The sequence below is a fragment of the Ceratotherium simum genome, chromosome 11, assembly GCF_057802395.1.
Source record: "Ceratotherium simum simum isolate JZ-2026a chromosome 11, ASM5780239v1, whole genome shotgun sequence".
NCBI classification, from domain to species: Eukaryota; Metazoa; Chordata; class Mammalia; order Perissodactyla; family Rhinocerotidae; genus Ceratotherium; species Ceratotherium simum.
The window spans coordinates 2,908,119-2,927,382 of NC_141910.1; the positions used below are offsets into that span (position 1 = coordinate 2,908,119).

Genomic DNA, 19,264 nt, shown 5'->3' on the forward strand with positions numbered 1-19,264 from the left:
CTACAGATTTTATTAGAAATATAAATATTTATCATCAGTATCTATATTCTCCATTCAAATGAGAAAATTTTTTTAGTTCTTTCTGCCCTGCCCCCATCCCATATTTCTATCACTTGTAAATTTAGTTCCAAATTATTATTAAAATCGTTTTTATGGTCAAACTTTTAAAGATTTAATTCAGTGTGTGTGTTGTAATTAGAGAGTCAGTGGTGATTAATTCAGAGCCTTTGTATGTCCAAGACTGTCTTTATTACACCTTCTCTCTTGGATGGTAATTTGGTTGCATTTGCAGTTCTGGTTCAAAGTTGTTTTTCCTCAGTCCTTTGAAGATGTTTCTCTATTATCTTTTTATATGCACTGTGGACAGTGAGAACTGTTTGATGTCAATCTGATTGTCTTCTCTAGAATTTTAGTTTCAGCATATTAATACATTTTATCTCTTGGAGTATTTTATCTCTGGTAATATTAAGTATCACTTTGATATATCTAGGTTTCTTTTTAAAATTTGATCGTTTATTTGTTTATGTTTTTAGAAGTCATCCCTACAACTTTGTGAGATCTCTTAATCTGAGGACTCAATTTCCCAGAACTGAAGAAACACTTATCAGCCATTATTTTTTCAAATATTATCACTCTTCCATTCTCTCTACTTTCTCTTTCTAGATTGCCTACTAAGTAAATGTTGGAAATTCTGGTTTTCCACAGTGTCAGTTTTTTTTTTAAATTGCATTGTGAAGTATTTTGAAGGATTTCCTCAGCTCATTCTTTTTGTTCACTCTTTAGCCGGCTGCATTCAGCTTATCTGTTGATAATGGCTTGCTTTCTATCTGATTCCTTTTTTCAGGGCTATATCTCAGTTTCAGGTCCATTCAGATTTCGTTTTTGCAGCATGGCATTCCATTTATTAGTTTATTCTTAAATCTCTTTTCTGTGGTGAGTCTTAATGGATTTGGTGAGAGACAGAGAGATTTTTGTGTCTACTTAGTCCATCACTTTAAAATTAGAAGTCACTGCTCAATAAACACTGTTTTCTACTCATTAGACTAACAGAAGCAAGCATTAGTTTTATAATATCAGTCCACACTCAGTATTCAAAGAAACAGAATTTACAGCATTTATAAATTTGTATGTTATAAGTGGCCTCATCTTAAGCCTAGCTAATTGGCCCGAGATCTGCCTTTGCACATTACAGCTTCATGTTTGGACTTTGACTGTAGTTTGTGTTGGGTCATTATTTGTACCAGTTTTAGAACATCCTCACCTGTGGTTGAGAGTGTTCCTGCCCGGGCCCCTGTTTTATAAAGTGGGGAGTGGTAAAGTGTTGGGCTTGGCTCATAATTTTGTTGAGGTTCAAAATGCACCACAGGCAGCATTGGATTCATTTGTCTGGGCAGTGCATCTTCTATCACCATCTCATTATTGTCCCATCGAGAAGCATCCATGAACATTCCATGAACAAGAACACCATCCTCAGGAGAAGGCAACTGAAAGATACCCGGAAGTTTAAAGGTGAGAAGAGGAGAAGGGGATCAGCAGCTGTGGGCGATCTCTTATGTCTCACATCCTCATCAGTTAATTCTAAGAACCACTCTATAGATTGCTGTTATTTCTCACATTCTAGAGAGGAGAAGACTGAGGCTCTAAAAGGTAAAATAGGGGCCGGCCCGGTGGCATAAGCGGTTAAGTGCACGCGCTCTGCTGCAGCGGCCCAGGGTAGCCAGTTCGGGTCCCGGGGGTGCACCGACACACTGCTTGTTAAGCCATGCTGTGGCAGCGTCCCACATAAAGTGGAGGAAGATGGGCATGGGGGATGTTAGCCCAGGGCCAGTCTTCCTCAGCAAAAAAGAGGAGGATTGGCATTGGATGTTAGCTCAGGGCTGGTCTTCCTCACACACACAAAAAATAATAATAATAAAAAAAATAAAAGGTAAAATAACTTGCTTCTTAGTTTGACACCAAATCTCACACTCCACCAAGACGTCTAATAGGGGCTATCCCTGGGAAACCCATTTATGGGCTTCAGACTATCTAATATCATGATGTTATGACCTTTTCCTTCTCATGGGAAGCAGATGGGATAAGAGGGCTGTGATTATCTTTTATTTTTTGGCAAGGTCTTTCAAGGATCTGGATGCCCTCCTAGCAGACAGATTATATATCTGCAATAATGTTTGCAGAGTGACTATGGGAAGTTCCTTTTTTTTTTTTAAAGAAATTATGCTTGATTTTTAATGTTTCTGTTACAGGAGAGAGAGGAGAAAGAGGGAGAGGGAGAGTGAGAGAGAGACTCTACCTTCTATGTCCTGTGATTGGATGTCACCACTGGTGTACAATTGCTGCCCATTGTGGGTTTGTTACCCTTCCTTAAACACTGAGTGAATTTGGTCAGGTCTGGGGCCAAATACTGGATAATTGGATAATTGGAGCTTCACATCTGCGGGCAGAGGACCAACCAGTGTGGACCTAAGTATTTTATAGGGAATAAAAGGACGGTAAGCTCTTTTTGGCTGGTCTTGACTTTCTGGTGTCCTGAACTTTGTCTCTTGGGTGCTGTGGGCCTTCCTGTTTTGGGAGCTGCTACGTACGCTTGTGTACATTTGCCTGAGTAGAGGCTGAAACCTCCCTGCTATCCACTTGCCAAGCCATATATAGGAGCCACCTGGGCATCCACCCAGAGGGAGTGACTTGTCCTGAACTGCAGAAAGGCAGCAAATGGGCTAACAGTGGCCTTGCTTGTGTGTAACAGACCTAGAGCTGTCTGAACACAGTCTCTTAACAGACATTTGCTGGGAGGACCAGGAGACGGGCCAGCTATACAATCTGAGGTCTCCACAGAGGGCAGAGATTCTAAGGCATTGTCATGGCTCAGTGCACATGACCCAAGTGGAGATGTGGTGTGAATGGGGGTGGGGTGGAGGGACAGAGGCCCCGGGAGTCACTGTAAACTTCTGTCCTTCAGAGTCAGCCTGTGTGGCAGATACAGCATGCCAGGCACAGAGCAGGGCCAACATCCTGGAAGGCGTCAGTGAGGCCTGCCATTCCTGGGTGGAGTTCTGCCCTCCTGTAGCCTGTTATTCCTGACATGGGCCTGGGACACCCTCCTGACTAACAGGGCTCTCAAAATAATGAGGAGTGCATCTCTAAATTTATTTTCCTCTTACCTTTAAAAATATTTTGATGCTAAAACAAATTTCCTTAAAGACGTAAGCTTTTTTAGTGTCATTTTATCATACAGGCAATTAAGAGACATGGGGTTACGGTATTTCATAGAGTAAGCAATGATTATGGGATCAATATCATCTGTGTGTGTTTCTGCTAATCAGAACAAAGAGTAGATCAGGCAGATCTGAGTGGGGTGGATACTGACAGAATCACCCAGGAGCAATTCCTACTAATACCATGATATTTTAAGGAAAGTTTAGTAAAAGCCACTCAACCCTAACTACACTGATTGGCTAGTGTGAATCTTTTATTGGCAGGAGCAATCTGGAGCAGACCTTTGATTTCATAGCACATATAGAAAACTATATTTATAAGGCCCGTGGGGTGGACAGGTGCTTTGAGGTAGAGGCTCCCCTCCCCCATCAATATCTCAGCGCATCTAAGCTGGGCAGCTCAGACGGGCAGTGGTGTTTCTCATCCCTGGCCGTATACTGGAATCACTAGGGGAACTTTAAAAAGTAATGATACCTGATGTAATTGGGGTGATTCTGATGTAATTGGGGTGTGGCCTGGGCATTGGGATTTTTTAAAAGTACTACAGGTGATTCTAACCTGCAATCAGGTTGAGAATTGCTGATATTCTAGAGCAGTAATTCTCAAACTTTAGTGGGCTAAGAACCTCCTGTAGGACTTGTTAAAGTACAGATTTCTGGGTCCCAGGCCAGAGTTTCTGATTCAGTAGGTCTGGAATGAGTCCTTGGAATTTGCATTTCTAATAAGTTCTCCGGTGATGCTGATGCTGCTGATCTGGGGACCACACGTTGAGAACCTCTGCTCTAGGGGGAGTAAACTATGCAAGCAAAGAGTTTAAACTGCTTCCTTAGTGCATTCCTATTAGTTATGTAATATATGAAGTTAGCATATGAATTCTGCTAGGAGACAGCTGAATGAATGACACAGATAAATTCAGCCGATAATAATAGTTTTTTATTATGGGCACACCATGAGCTGGTCATGTGACATCTGCAGTTTCATTTACACTGCACCACAACTCTGAGGTGAGTGGCATCTGCCCCATTTACAGATGAGAACACTGTGGTGCAGACATGTTAGTAATTGCTCTAGCACACACAGCTGGCGAGGGGGAGAGTCAGAATTTAAATGCAGGCCTGCCTGATTCTGAAACTCTTGCTTTTAACCTCTTGCTATAGTGCCTCCACAAGGAGAAAGTTACTGTAGGTATCTGCGATATGGTGATTAATAAGAAAAATATATATTTGGTCATTCAAATGACTAAAATATATTTGTCATATATGTTGAGTCTTCCTCTGTGGTTCCTGACTCACAAAACCCTTGGAATTTCCTAAGTGTTGAGCGTGAGCAAGGTGTGTTTTGTTATGTTTGGAAAGCACCTAAAGATGGGGGCTGGTTGCCAGTGGAACCATCCATGTGATTGGAGGGTTGGAACTTTCAGTCCCACCCTCTGACCTCTGGGGAGAGGAGAGGAGCTGGAGATTGAGTTCAATCACCAATGGTCAATGATTTAATAAATCATGCCTATGTAATGAAGCCTCCAGAAAAACCCAAAAGGATGGGGTTTGGAGAGCTGTGGGTTGGTGAACACGTGGAGACTTGGGGAGAGTGGCATGCCTGGAGAGCATGGAAGCTCTGTGCCCCTTTTCCCATACCTTGCCCTATGCATCTCTTCCATCTTCCTATTCCTAAGTTATATCCTTTTATAATAAACTGGCACTCTAGTAAGTAAAAAGTTTCTCTGAGTTTTGTGAGCCACTCTATCAAATTAATTGAACCCTAGGAGGGAGTCGTGGGGAACTATAACCTCTGACTTATAGTTTTGGTGTGGGGGGTGAGAGGGTGGCAGTCTTGTAGGACTGAACCCTTAACCTATGGGATCTGATGCTATCTCTGGGTAGATAGTGTCAGAATTGAGTTGAATTGTAGGACATACAGCTGGTGTCCAAGAATTGTGTGTTGCTGTGGAAACCCCCACCCCACGTTGAAACTGAGTTTAGAACCAAATAAGTATCTAAAGAAATAAAAAAGTATTGCTTTAAAAAATACTTCTACAAATCAGACTAATTTAGGCAGTTCTTATCTAGTTATTGCTAACTGGGGAGCTTGTCTTGGCGGTGTGAGTCCCATCCTGCCCCTCTGGGAGGCAGTAGGGGAGGAGGGCAGGGGAGGTTGGCTGAGATATTGAATGACAGTGGGACAGAAGCTGTTTTGCTGTAACAATAGTCAGGGGGACAATACCTCCATGTCCATGGGCAGTTCTTGTCCAAACTGTACTGTCTTGGCTGCCTCTATAACTGCAGCTTGATCCCGATAGGTAGGAATCACGTTGTACTTGAAACTCAGCTCGTCTATAGGCAAATTGTATTTCCGAGCATGATTTTGAAGAGTTCCTGTAAATATAAAGCCAGAAAGCTGGGTCCTCCAAACAAGACTGCTACTGCTCAGACACAGCCCCCACTCATCCCAACCAGGCCGCTCTAGCATTAGAGAGCTGCTTCTCCATGGAGAAGACCCAACCATTAACACCTTATCTGAATTAGTTCACAGAGACAGGAAGCCTGTGGGGGATGTTGGGAGGGTTGGAGTCAAGGCAGATACAAATTTTGGTCTTGGCTGGAAAGAGAGGGAAGGTCAAATCTGAAGTGCACTGCTCTGCCAGTGAGGGTGTCAGAGCCCAATCTCCCCAACTTTAGAATCTTGCTCAGCTTGTCTTGTATGGGCTGTTTATTAGGGATTCAGAATGAGACAGATTAAGGGCTCGGCTAATTAGCATCTAGTAGCCCAGAGGCCCTGGCCCCCTCTGGGGCTCCCTAGCCAGAATCCCCAAGGGCCGAGGCCCGAGGGCTGCTGGAGGGCCATCGAGAGTATTTTTTAGAGGGAAGGAAGCTGCTCAGAGTTGGGGCCGGAGCAGGTGGAGAGCAGGTGGTGCCCTTGAGCAGGGGTCACGTGGGGAATTGGGACACACTGTGTGTTCACAGGGGCAGCAGTGTTTGCCCTTGTGCCACCTCAAAGGGGCAGGGATTAGGTTGTGGGGGAACATCTGCTATTTCCGCCATCCTTTTCCCCAGCAAGCGAGGAAGAGCAGGGCCTTATTGGACTGCCCTATAGTCAATAGCCCCATGGTTAGGCTATTAGCAGCCATGCCATTTTCCCAGTTCCTAGAAACCCAGCATATAACAAATCATGATCTTTCCTGGGATTTTTCTAGGGAAAGCACTGGTACCTGTTAAAAATCCTTGAGGAAAGAAGAAACCAGAGATCCAGAAGGACTTAGGCTGTCCTCTTTTGAGCCACAACTAAAGGAGAAACATAACACCATAATGTACTGTTTTTCTGAGGTAGAGTTTCTCATTAAATCAAAGTCGTATTTTGGAGGGTCTCTCAGGAGGCAGAATCTGATCCAGTCCTGAGATAGTCACTAGCCCCATTCTTACTGCCAGCCCTGTCCCGCTTCCTCACCCACTAGCCTGACCACACACCCAGAACCTGGTTATTACAGAGAGTATAGAAGAGGGAGATGGCAGCAAGGTCACACCTGGCAGTCTGGACCCATTTCACACTGGTTCTGTACTGCACAGTGGGGTCCCATGAACTAGATCTGAAACTCCAAGGATGGCCTGGAATTAAAGTGGCATGTGGGGATAAGGACCTAGGGCAAATTCCATTATAATCTGCATAAGACTTAAAGTGATGCCATTCTGGAAGTTTCCTTTTCTTTGGGCACACATGATCCCTCAAAGGTTGTTGATATTTCAGTTAGCTAGGGCTTCCTAAGGACCTCAAGGACCTCAAACCCCAAAGAAGTACATTTTCTTACATCCACGAATGACGTCCTCAGAATAAGGTCTTTGACCCACGATCCTAGTGGCTTCAGGGAAGGGTAGGCTGTGTTGGACCACAGAGAGGGAACCTGGTTGTTGAGGAAACTGTTATACACCTTTTCCATTTCTTCAGACATCACCACAAGTCCAGCAATGGCTTTGTTGAGTGTTCCTAGAGAAGTCTGAAAGAACAAACAACGGTTGATGCCCTTCACAGATTTAATTATCAAGTGGTAATGACACTAAATCGTGGTGGTAGGTACTGCCTTGGGCTGAAAGGCCTGCTTGCTGGGTTCCATCCTCTCTGCACACTGTCTGTTAGGCCAGACCCCCCAATCTTTCATGCATTTTTATAATACGTGACCATGGAGTGTAAGACCTGAGGGTGGGGGGTAGTTCAGGCAGTTAATGGAAGAATCCAGTCAAGTGGAAAGAAGGGAAGGAGTGGAAATGTCCCCAGAAGCCTAGAGAAATAGTTTTGAGAAATGCCACTGTCCAGCTCTCTTCCAGGCCAAAGGAAGAATGGGCCTGATGGTTAGTGATTTGGGAACCACGGAGGAGGGCTGAGGATGTGGGAACTACCTCATGCCACTGGCCAACTCTGCCCAGGGGGTGCCTGCAGTCCCAGGAGTTATAGCAGAAAGGGGAGATTCTTAGATTCGACCAATCTTTCAGCTGATACCAGAGAGTCTCCTTGCATTGGAGACACTTCTTAAGACATACCCCTCACCTCCACAAAAGATACAGGCAGGCAGTAGTCCTGGGAGATGCTGGGCCAGCAGCAGCCTTGGGAAGTACAGGGCCAAATTTGCCAGCTGGCCAAAGGTGAAGGTGGGGCATATAGATTGGCATGGCCCTCATGGGTTCCACTTTTGTGAAAAGTACTGCCATGTATTGGGAAAATATTATAGGAAGATGTTAGAGACCAAATTTATGTTGATTAAAAAACAAAATAAAGCCCAGGACCACACACACAGTGCTAGAGATAGGCAGTATGTGGATGAAACAAGGCTAGTTATCCTTCTACTCCTTCATAGAGTTATTTCTCTCCCCCTGTCTCTTTTCATAAGAGGCAGTGATATAAAAAAGAAGAGTTTTAATTAGATTTACCCTTAGGATCTGAGGAACCATTTACAGCAGAGTGCAGCAAGGAGGCCCTCAGCCAGAGCTGAAACAGTGCTCTACTGTAGACACCGGGAATGGAAAAAGGTAGCAGAAGATTTGTCTAACATGCAGGGAGAAGACTTAAGCGGGACAGATGGAGGATCAGGCTGCTAGTGCCTTCTAGGTCTGCCTAAAGTAGACAGAGGTCGCATTGCAGCCGACTCTGTGGAGGAGGCAGCTAACAGACAGATGTGTTCAGTGGGAGAAAGCGCACCTCAACATGTTCTCTCCTATGGCTAGAGGCCTGAATAACAGGGTGGCTTCATCTCTCCCAGGAACTGCCCTGACTCACAGTTCTGTCATGATCTGGAGGACAGTGAGCTCACCAAGAGGGCTGCCCCCAGGCCCTGCAAGCGGCTGCCTTTCTTATTGCCACCACGGTGCTGCCCTGCTGTTCCCTGGGGGAGGTGAAGGCAAGGCTGGGACAGAGCCAGGGCAGGACTAGGCAGAGGTCAGGATGAGGAAGAGCTCTGGTGCAGGCCCAGCACGCAGTGGTGGCCACCACCCCTCCCTCAGTGGGAATGCTCTGCAGTGATTCCTGATTGCCTCACTGGCTGCCTCTCCCTGGACGCCGCCCCCTTCTACTTCCATTAGGTGAATGCTGCCATTATCAGGGGACATTATTGTTTGACCACAAGAAATGACCACAGAGACACCTGAGAGCCACATTTGTTCACTTGCACATTCAAATATTCATAGGATATTTAGTATGTGTCAGGCACTAGAGAAACAGACGAGTAATATACCAGCCCCCTTTTCTTCAAGAAGTTCATTTTCTATTGTCGGAGCCATACTCATGGAGGGGTAATTACAAAACAAAGTGGTAGGTACAGTGAGAGAGACAGACATCTGAAATGATGGAGCCTGAGGAGGGGCTCCTAAGTCATCTGGTGGTGGAGGGAAGGGCTGGTGTTCCAGGAAGATTTTATGGAGGAATTGACATTGGGACTTGTCTATCTTCAAGTAGGTGAAAGGTCAAGATGTGGACGAGGCGAGATGAGCAGCATCCATCTCCTCTTCTTCCTTTGAATAATAGTACCCCCTTAGTTTTAGCTGGGCACAGGGCAATCCACCCTGAGACTATATTTCCCAGCCACCCTTGCAGCTCGAGTGTGGCCATGTGACTAAGTTTTGGCTAATGGGATCCAAGAAGAAATGATGTATGCAACTTCTGGATCACATTTTTATGAGGCAGCTGCTTTCCCTCGGCCGTCTGCTTTCCTCATCCCACTGACTGGCAAAAAGGGCCAACTGGAGCAGCCACCTTAGACCCAGAGCTGGAAGCTACCTGTTAAGGCTAGAAGAGCCACCCCTGCAGCTGGGACCCCTGGATGAGCTCACAAAGCAAGATTAACTACCTGCCCTAGGCAGGGCCTCCTCTGGCTGTTAGCTGAGAGGGAAGTGAATTTCTACCTTGTTTTGGCCGCTGTCTTTGGGGGTCTTTATCACAGAAGCTTAATCTGTACCCTGATTCATTCTCTATAGAAGGCGATAAGCCCTGACCTGGCTACCTGGCCTGCTGACACGGATGTATATCTGACCAGATGCCTTAGTCCCACGGTGAGGACTTCATATAGTCAGCTGACCCAGTGTCCCCCTAACACACAAACCTAGGTATTGCCAGCTAACCAGCAACATTCAGAGACTTTGTTTTCCTAACAGGGGACAGATAGTCTTTGGCTTTGAAAGATTGACCCCAGCTGTCCTCTCCAGTCTTACTACTGAGCCTGGACTCTGTGCCAGGTATTTGGTCCTTGCTTGGCAGTAACAGTGAAAGTCTTCTGTTAATGCTCAATATTTGGTCTCTAATAGGTTTTGTGTTTCCCTTATCAAAGTTAGGCATGGAGAAACAAGGAAGGCCTTTAGCCATCATTATAACTCAAGGCCATCCAGAGAGAAAGCATTCCTGAGCATGAGGCAAAGGACCAAATAGTTGTTCTCAAATTTTAGTTGCATTGAAATCATCTGGTGGAGTTTATTTAAAATTCATATTTCCAGGCTCTACCTCAAGGAATTCTAACTCATTAGATCTGGAGTGGGATCAGGGAATCTACATTTTGAACGTGCAGCATAGCGAATTCTCATGCAGGTGTTCTGTGGCCCACGTTACGAGAAACTCTGGTTTTCATAGTCTTCATAAAGACTATGTTATTGGATGCAAACTAGACATCGGGAACAAGCACTGAATCTCTCTTAATTGAGTGCTTAGGTGCCTGATCAAATTTCTAGAGAGTCGATGGTAATTATAAGAGTGTAAGTTAGGATAATGAGGAGACTGAAGATGTCACGTATTGACTAAGCCATTAGTAGAGAAAGGGAACACAGCCTTGTTAGAGGAGGGTAAACTCAGTTTCAGACAAGTTGGGGTTGAAGAGTTGTCAGCATATCTAAATGGAAATGTTGAAGTGATGGGAATGGAAAATTCGTATTATCAGACAGTTCTCCACAAAGCTTTGATATCCCATAGCAATGATGGCAGTGAGTGCTCATACATGTATTAACTTCAGCAGGCTGTTAAACCGGTCCACCTCTTGTCCGAGAACGGTGGTCAAGGAGTTAAGGCGTCCTTGAGGATCCTTGACGAAAAGGCTCTCAGAAGCACCCTCCATTTCTAGTTTTTCTGAAACACACACAGCTGATTCCTCAGATCAATTATCATTGATTTCTGTCTTCATACATTGCTATTGTAATGCACTTATCCTAACCTCTCTTAAAGCCAACTTCTCTTGTGCCTGGGCCTAGGCTGAATGGGAGTCAGGCCATGCAGACTTCAGTGGCAAATGCTAGCAGGACAAGCAGCTACCCAGTAGATTGGGGACATCCCTGAAACCAGAGGTGCCAGGGGCCCTGAGTCTTCTCTTCTGCCATGCAGGTATGTAAGCCTCACTTTTCCCTGCACACCTGCTTTGCATCTAGAAGAGGAGGGGTTGGGGGTGGGTGACTGAGAGAGGACAGAGACTTAGCATTTATTCCAAGTTACTGAGCATTATTCAAAGGGCCTGCCTGAATTATTAAACAGGCCCATGGTTCAATCTGGATCAGAAATTTTGCTCTTCTTTTTTCCTACAATCCAGCAAATGGAGGCTCATATAATCTACAAAAAGTGAAGGAACTGCATTTTCCTTGCATATCTGAGTAAAGCATAGCAAACAAATGGCTTTGAAATACAGATACCAAACTCCTTCTTAACCACTCACATTTCGGCTCCTGTAGAAGAATCACACAGCAGTGCGGGTTAGTCCAGCCTCTTGCCCATCTGCAGTGCTACGCTGTCCCTGCTCTTCCCCTTCTCTCATTCCCCTCAGGGCCATTCCAGACCCTCAGTGCTCTTGTTGAGCTAATTGCGTCCCTGCCCCCTCAGTCTCAGCAGATGGCATTGCTTATCATTTCACAGTACAAGTACAAGCTGAATGAAGCTTGGAGAGAAACACCTCCCAGATGTCAACAGGACTCTAAGTAACAAGTACACTGTCTCTCCAGCCACCCAGCCATCTCATCCCTTTCCCACCTACCCCTCCATCTTATTTTTTATTAAAAATTGCTTCCTAAAATAACTCATTTGCTTCAACATCAACGGAACATTCTACTCAAGTAGACATTCTTTTGAGGGCCTGTTTTAAGAGGGAGGTAACTGGCTTCTGAGATCCCACAGGCCCCTTTCTTCTGGGGGCCTTAAGAGTCTTGGCAAGATTTAGTCTGTGATACTGTGATAAAAATAAGAAATATATATTTTGGTCTTTGTCCCTGGCTCCTGGCAGAGCTCCTAAAACCACTGTAACTTCCTAAGTGATAAGAGTGAAAGGAGCATCATTTTTTATAATATTTGGTTTTTCACCCAGGCTCCTGAAATAGCTCCTGAGCAATAAAGGTGAAAGGCTCGTCTTTTATTATTCAAAATAAGCCCCTTCTGATCACACTTGAGTTTATGTTAATGAGGTGACTTTTGGAAAGCTCCTAAGGATGGGGGCTAGTTGTCAGGGGAACCAACCATGTGATTAGAGAGTTGGAACTTTTAGCTCGACCCTCCGACCTCCTGGGCTGGGAGAGGGGCTGGGGGTTGAGTTAATCATTAGTGGCCAATGATTTAATCAATCATAGGCTTATGTAATGAAGTCTCCATAAAACCCCTAAAGGAAGGGGTTGGGAGAGAGTCTGGGTTGGTAAACACATCCACGTGCGGGAGGGTGGTGCACCCTGACTCCATGGACCAGAAGCCCCTGCACTCGGGACCCTTCTGGACCTTGCCCTATGTCCCTCTGCATCTGGCTGTTGATCTTTATCCTTTAAAATAAACTGGTAAATATACATAACTGTTTCTCTGAGTTCTGTGAGCTGTTCTAGCAAATTACTGAACGCGAGAAGGGGGTTGTGGGAACCCTTGATTTAGAGCCAGTCTTCAGACGTGCAGGTCACAGCCTGAGACTTGTGATTGGCATCTGAAGTGGGGGGCAGTCTTGTGGGACTGAGCCCTTAATCTGTGGGGTCTGCGCTAACTCCAGATAGATAGTGTCAGAATTGAATTGTAGAACACCCAGTTGGTGTCAAGAGTGTTGGAGAATTGCTTAATATGAGGGAACACTCCACACATTTGGTGTCAGAAGTGTTGTGAGTAGGGAGAGAAACGGTTTACTTTTACAATAGACTAAGAAATCTAAATCTAAGTCACTCTAAGAAAAGTGTGAAAGTAGATCTCTGTGATCATTCAGGAAGATTCCCTAACGCTCCAGAAAACAAAGTGAAATTTAGCCATTTCTCTTAAACGGAGAGAAAAAGAAATGAAGTGGATTCTAAGCAGACTAATAGCACATTTAATAACAATTAAAATGTTCTCTGTGTTGTTCAATATGGCAGTACTTGAAATGTGGCTAGTGCAATTGAGGAAATGAATTTTAAATTTTATTTAATTTAAATTTAAGTAGCCACATGTGGCTAGTGGCTACTGTCTTGTACACCTCAGGTCTAGACACAATAGGAAGCTCAGGAAAAAGTCTGGTTCACGTTACACTGGGCTGGAAACCAGCTTGCCCTAATGCTCCTGGCAGTTGAGATGTCGAGGTGCTGTAGCTTCTAGGCTGTAAATGGAGAGCTCCACATCAGAAGAGCTCTCTACGGTAAAGAAAAGTCTACGTAATAAGCAAATTTGGACACCTGCTTATCACTCAACTCTCTGAGTTTATTCCTAAAAGTCTCATTATATACAGATGCCAGGAATTATTTATTACCTGGAACTCTGGTCCGGACAGAAGCAACAAGTTCTTGTACAATTTCATCATTGCTTTGTCCCTCTCCCCCAGGAGATGACCTTGGCTGAATCTCCAGTATGGTGTTGATTAAAGTGTTGGTCTCTTTGTACTATAATGGTGGGAAGAGACACAACAGTGAAGACTCAAAGTCTCAGAAAATAATTTGCAGCACATATAGTTTACTTACAGAAATAATGCCAGTTGTCAAAAACAAGGAAATTTTATTTATGTTAAAGACAGAGTTGGTAAAATGCGCTCATTGGAAATGCACAGTACACAGTTGTCAGTGTTATATTTAAAAATTTTTGGTTGAACAAGAATATGAATGTACTTAATGCCAATCAACTGTACACTTAAAAATGATTAAAATGGTAAATTTTGTTATATATATTTTACCACAATAAAATATGGTCAAAATTTTTTTAGCTAATCATTTAAAAGGCAGTTATAAAAATGCAGAAAAAATAATGAGAATGCAGTTTTAGAACATACTTTTATTTAAATAACATTTTTCTTAATTAGAAAAATATTATGGCTTATTATAGAAAATTTAGCAAACACAGAAAAGTATAAAGAAAAAATATTCATGATCCTGCTTTCCAGAGATATAATTATAACTTTAGTTTACCTCCACTTGGACGTTTTCTGTATATATGTGCATATAATTTAAAAAATTTTGGGGCCGGCCAGGTGGCGTAAGCGGTTAAGTGCGTGCGCTCCTCCGCGGCGGCCTGGGGTTTGTTGGTTTGGATCCTGGGCGTGCACTGACGCACTGCTTGGCAAGCCATGCTGTGGCGGCGTCCCATATAAAGTGGAGGAAGATGGGCATGGATGTTAGCCCAGGGCCGTCTTCCTCGGCAAAAAAAGAGGAGGATTGGCAGATGTTAGCTCAGGGCCGATCTTCCTCACAAAAAAAAAAAAAAATTGAGTCCATACAATTTATGTAATATTCATTCTTTTTCAATTTCATGAACATTTTCTCATATCACTGAAAAATCTTCATGAATCATGTTTTAAGTGATTGTATGATACTTGGTGATATGAATGCACCATAATTAATATAGTTGTTTACTGTTTTGAACATTTCTAGTTTTTAGATTTTATAGAAGTCTGTGAATAGAATATCTGTATATGAATTTCAGTCACTATCTTTGAAATTATTTAAATGATATATTATCAAAGGAATATTTTAAAACTGAGTATTACTACACTGATTTCTAAAAACATTGTATCAATTTACATTCCCAACAATAGTATATCAGAGGACCTATCTTTCTGTGTCTTTGTAAGAATTAATATCATTGCTTAAAAAATCTTTTCAAATTTAATAGGTAAAAAATAGTTTCTCATTGTTTTCCACTTTCAGGATTATCAGAGTTAAACGCTAAAACTGTTCTTTGGCCATCTGTATTACATCTTTATAAGTTATTCATGTATTTTACACATTTTGATTTTTGTATTTTTTATTACTGATGTATAGGAGACGATCCTATAATAAGGATAATTAATTTTTTTTCCATTTTTTTGTGGTAAAATACACATAATGTAAAATTTGCCATCTTAACTATTTTTAAGTATATAGTTCAGTGGTATTAAATACACCAATAATGTTGTGCAACCATCACCACCATCCATCTCCATAATCCATAACTCTTTCCATCTTGTAAAACTGAAACTCTATACCCATTAAACAATATCTCCTCATTTACCCTCTCCCCAGCCCCTGGCAACCACCATTCTACTTTCTGTCTTTATGATTTTGACTACTCTACCTCATACAAGAGGAATTATACAGTATTTTTCTTTACATGGCTGGCTTATTTCACTTAGCAGCATATCCTCAAGGTTTACCTATGTTGTAGCATATTACAGAATTTCCTTCCTTTTTAAGGCTGGATAATATTCCATTGTATGTATACACATTTTTTCCTTATCCATTTATCCACTGATGGACACTTGGGTTGCTTCTATGTTTTAGCTATTGTGAATAATGCTGCTATGAACATGGGTATACAAATACCTGTTCTTGTCCCTGCTTTCAGTTCTTTTGGGTATATACCCAGAAGTGGTATTGCTGGATCATATGGTAATTCTATTTTTAATTTTTTGAGGAATCGACATACTGTTTTGCACAGGGGCTGTACCATTCATTTTACATTCCCACCAACAGTGCACAAGGGTGCCAATTTCTCCATATCCTTGCCAACATTTGTTGTTTTCTATTATTTGATAGTAGCCATCTTAATGGGTCTGATGTGGTATCTCATTGTAGTTTTGATTTGTATTTCCCTAATGATTAGTGATGTTGAGCATCTTTTCATGTGCTTATTGGCCATTTGTATATCTTCTTTGCAGAAATGTCTATTTAAGTCCTTTGCCCATTTTTGAACCGGGTTGTGTTTTTGTTGTTGAATTTTAGGAGTTCTCTATATATTCTGGGTATTAATCCCTTATCAGGTATATGATTTGCAAATATTTTCTCCCATTCTGTATGTTGCCTTTTTTCTCTGTTGATAGTGTCTTTTTTTTTTTTTTTAAAGATTTTATTTATTTATTTTTCCCCTCAAAGCCCCAGTAGATAGTTGTATGTCATAGCTGCACATCCTTCTAGTTGCTGTATGTGGGACTCGGCCTCAGGATGGACGGAGAAGTGGTGCCTCGGTGCGCGCCCGGGATCCGAACCCGGGCCACCAGCATCGGAGCGCGCGCACTTAACCACCAAGCCACGGGGCCGGCCCTGATAGTGTCTTTTGATGCACAAAATTTTTAAATTTTCATGAAGTCCAATTTGTCTATTTTTTCTTTTGTCGCCTCTGCCTTTCATGTCATTTCCAAGAAATCATTGCCAAATCCCATATTGTAAAGCTTTTGTCCTGTTTTCTTCTGAGTTTTATTGTTTTGCTCCTACATTTACGTCTTTGATTCATTTTGAGTTAATTTTTGTATATGGTGTCAGGTAAGGGTTTAACCTCATTCTTTTGCATATGGATATACAGTTTTCCCAGCATCATTTGTTGAAAAGACTGTCCTTTCCCCATTGAATGGTCTTGGCACCCTTGTCAAAAATTATTTGACCATATATGTGAGAGTTTATTTCTGGACTCTTTATTCTATTCCATTGTTCTATATGTCTGTCTTTATGCCAGTACCACATGGTTTTGATTACTATAGTTTCACTGATGTCTAACTTTATCCCATTATGGTTGGAGAAGATACTTTGTATGATATCTTTTTAAACCTATTGATACTTAATTTGTGGTCTAACATGTGATCTATCCTAGAAAATGTCCCATATGTGGATAGTTAACTTTTTCTGTTTTTTTTTTTATTTTGGTTTCAGATGTTTTGCTTTGTCATTTAATTTTCTATGATGTTTTTGATACAGTCACATCTATTGGCTCTTTCTAATGTGATTTATTTTTTGATTGCCTTTTATGCTTAGAAATCCCTTTTCCAAGGTCAGTTAAATATTCTCAATTTTTCTAGATTTTTCTTCTATTCAGAAACATGGTATCTTTCTCATGTATATTTGTTGTAACCTCTTAGAGGTTTCCTTTATATAGCTCTCACACAGGTCTTGTGAGGGTAATTCTTTTGGTGTTTCATGTTTAGATGCCCATGTGCAACTATGTATCCAGAATGGGTGATAGGATGTTCACAGTATTGTCTAAGGCCTTCCAAATCCATCTCTCTCCAATCTCTCCCAGTCACAACACTCATCATCCACTTACCTGTGAGAGGAGCTCAGAACCTGGGATTTTAGATCTTGATTGTTAAAATTATATATTGCATGATAGACATTCTTTCCAACATTACAATGGACATATTCATTATGTCCTAAACACATATATGAAATTATTTACTTAATGCTATAGTTAAATAGTTTGGATTCCTTGCTCAGTGCCAGTCACTTAATATTATGACTTTTCCATTTTAGTTCTTGACTTCTTGGTTGGATGGAAGAGTCTTGAAACATTTAGTGCAGCCACCTGCTATTACTTCCTATGATAATAACTGAGTTAGAGACTTCTAGTGAGCACCCATTCCCAGTTCTCCTCTCCTTTAGGGCACAGCAAAGATTACAGTTTCCTGCACCCTTGCAGATAGGTGGGTCACATGACTATTCTGGCCAATGAAATGTGAGCTGAAGTGATGGTGGACTGTGTAGACGGAGGCAGTGGAAAAGCCTATTCATAATTCTCTAGTCTCTCTTTTCCCATGTGGCAGTGAATGAAGGGGCAGTGAATGAAGGGGCTGTTATTTCTAGTTAGCATAGCTACAATGTAATAGTGATTCTGCTAGATTAAGCCCCTGAGTAATTGTCTGGAGCAGGCCCCTCTGTCAATCTGCCAACATAATTGTTGAATTGAGCCATTGGGATTTGAGTAATTTTCTTACTGCAACATAACTGAGCTCATTCTGACTAATATAGTAGCCCATCCACACCTTTTTTGCAGGAGGCTGAGCATGGGGTGGGCTAGATGCTACTGTGACCTTTTTCTTATTATTGTAGCTCCAACCTTGTTCCAGAATACGTCCAGGCATAGCTTCACTTTTTTTTTTCTCTTTTCAACACAGCAAAAAAATTATTGCTTCTGTTTCTTATTGTTTTATCGACTCTCTTTGCACTATCTTCCAGATCTATTATCATCTCTCATCATTTTCTATTTTTGGACATTTTAATCTCCGTTCTGGAAAGCACATTAAGTTTATTCCCTACACCACATGTGTGATAATCTATATACAAGTTCTGGTCTTTAAGCCTCCAAAGTAGTTTTTAATTCTGCTATGGTATTTTTAGTTTCTTTGAAATATTTCATTCTCACACATCTCACAGCATCCTTTGTATATACGTGTCAGCCTGTTCTCAAATTCTGGCTTTTTCTTCCATACAGGCTGGGTCTGATGACAGGTGTGTTTCTGCAGCAGTTTATTTGCAGAGGGTGAGTCTGCATCTTCTGGATGGTGTTTTCTATCCTTTATCCTTCAGTATGTTGGGTTTTTTTCTTATTTACTCAGCCTCTGTTAGTTTTTTCTTTCCATTTATTCAGCCTCTACTGAGAAAACAGATAATAGATCTCTGTTTGACCATAGACAGTCTATGCAAATGGCCCTTGACTTATGCTCATTGTTTTCTTAGGAGGCAAATTTCTTCCTTGTATCTCCAACTGATGTGCACAGGTCAAGGTCCAATTTTCTTTACTAGTTTCTAGTAAGCATCTCTGGAAGCATAGTTTGCTGGGCTGAGGAAGGAATCATTTATATCTTTTGTGTAAAGACTCTGTTGATGGTAAGAAGCAGAATTATTTAACCTAAGCCAGTTAAAGCAAAGAAAATGTTGGCTATATGTTGCCTCATATAGCTGGAAAGAAGAGAACACAACTCAAGTGGTTCTCAGGCATGAATGGATCTAATGCTCTCTCTCCTGTACACGCTTGGTTATTTCTCTCATTCTTTCCTATGGCAGATGAGCTTCTTCCATGTGGTGGGGGGAACGGGTGAGGGTATCAGGGATAAGGCCACAGACAGCTGCAGTATCCTAGCCAGTAATTCCAGAGGAAAGAGAAAGCCCTTCCCCAATTCCAGCATCTATGTATACTATCTCAGGAAAGGACTCTCATTTACCTAGTATGGGCCATGTGCCTACTCCTTGGACTAATTTAAGTGGCTAGGTAATGGAGTGCTGCGTTTCGCTAGGCCTGAGTCACATGCCCACCTCTGTGAAGGTAAGGGGGTGGTTGCAAGTCTTACCAGAATTTCATGGAATGAGGAAGGGGCAGTTGTTCCAAAGGGAAGAGGTGGGAGTAGGGCATATATTATACCAGAAACATGGAGGAA

The 19,264-nt window shown here is 42.3% G+C and overlaps 1 protein-coding gene across 1 annotated transcript in view; it reads right to left on the bottom strand.

The window, feature by feature from the left end:
* DNAH6 (dynein axonemal heavy chain 6) overlaps positions 1-19,264 on the bottom strand; it is a 271,015-nt gene that overhangs the window by 2,375 nt on the left and 249,376 nt on the right. Inside the window, exons 71-76 of the mRNA XM_004437202.3 lie at positions 13,406-13,535; positions 10,676-10,803; positions 7,016-7,201; positions 6,422-6,494; positions 5,437-5,588; positions 1,262-1,484 (exon numbers count right to left, since the gene is read on the bottom strand). Coding sequence (XP_004437259.2) covers positions 1,262-1,484; positions 5,437-5,588; positions 6,422-6,494; positions 7,016-7,201; positions 10,676-10,803; positions 13,406-13,535 — 892 coding nt within the window. The remainder of the gene's footprint in view (positions 1-1,261; positions 1,485-5,436; positions 5,589-6,421; positions 6,495-7,015; positions 7,202-10,675; positions 10,804-13,405; positions 13,536-19,264) is intronic.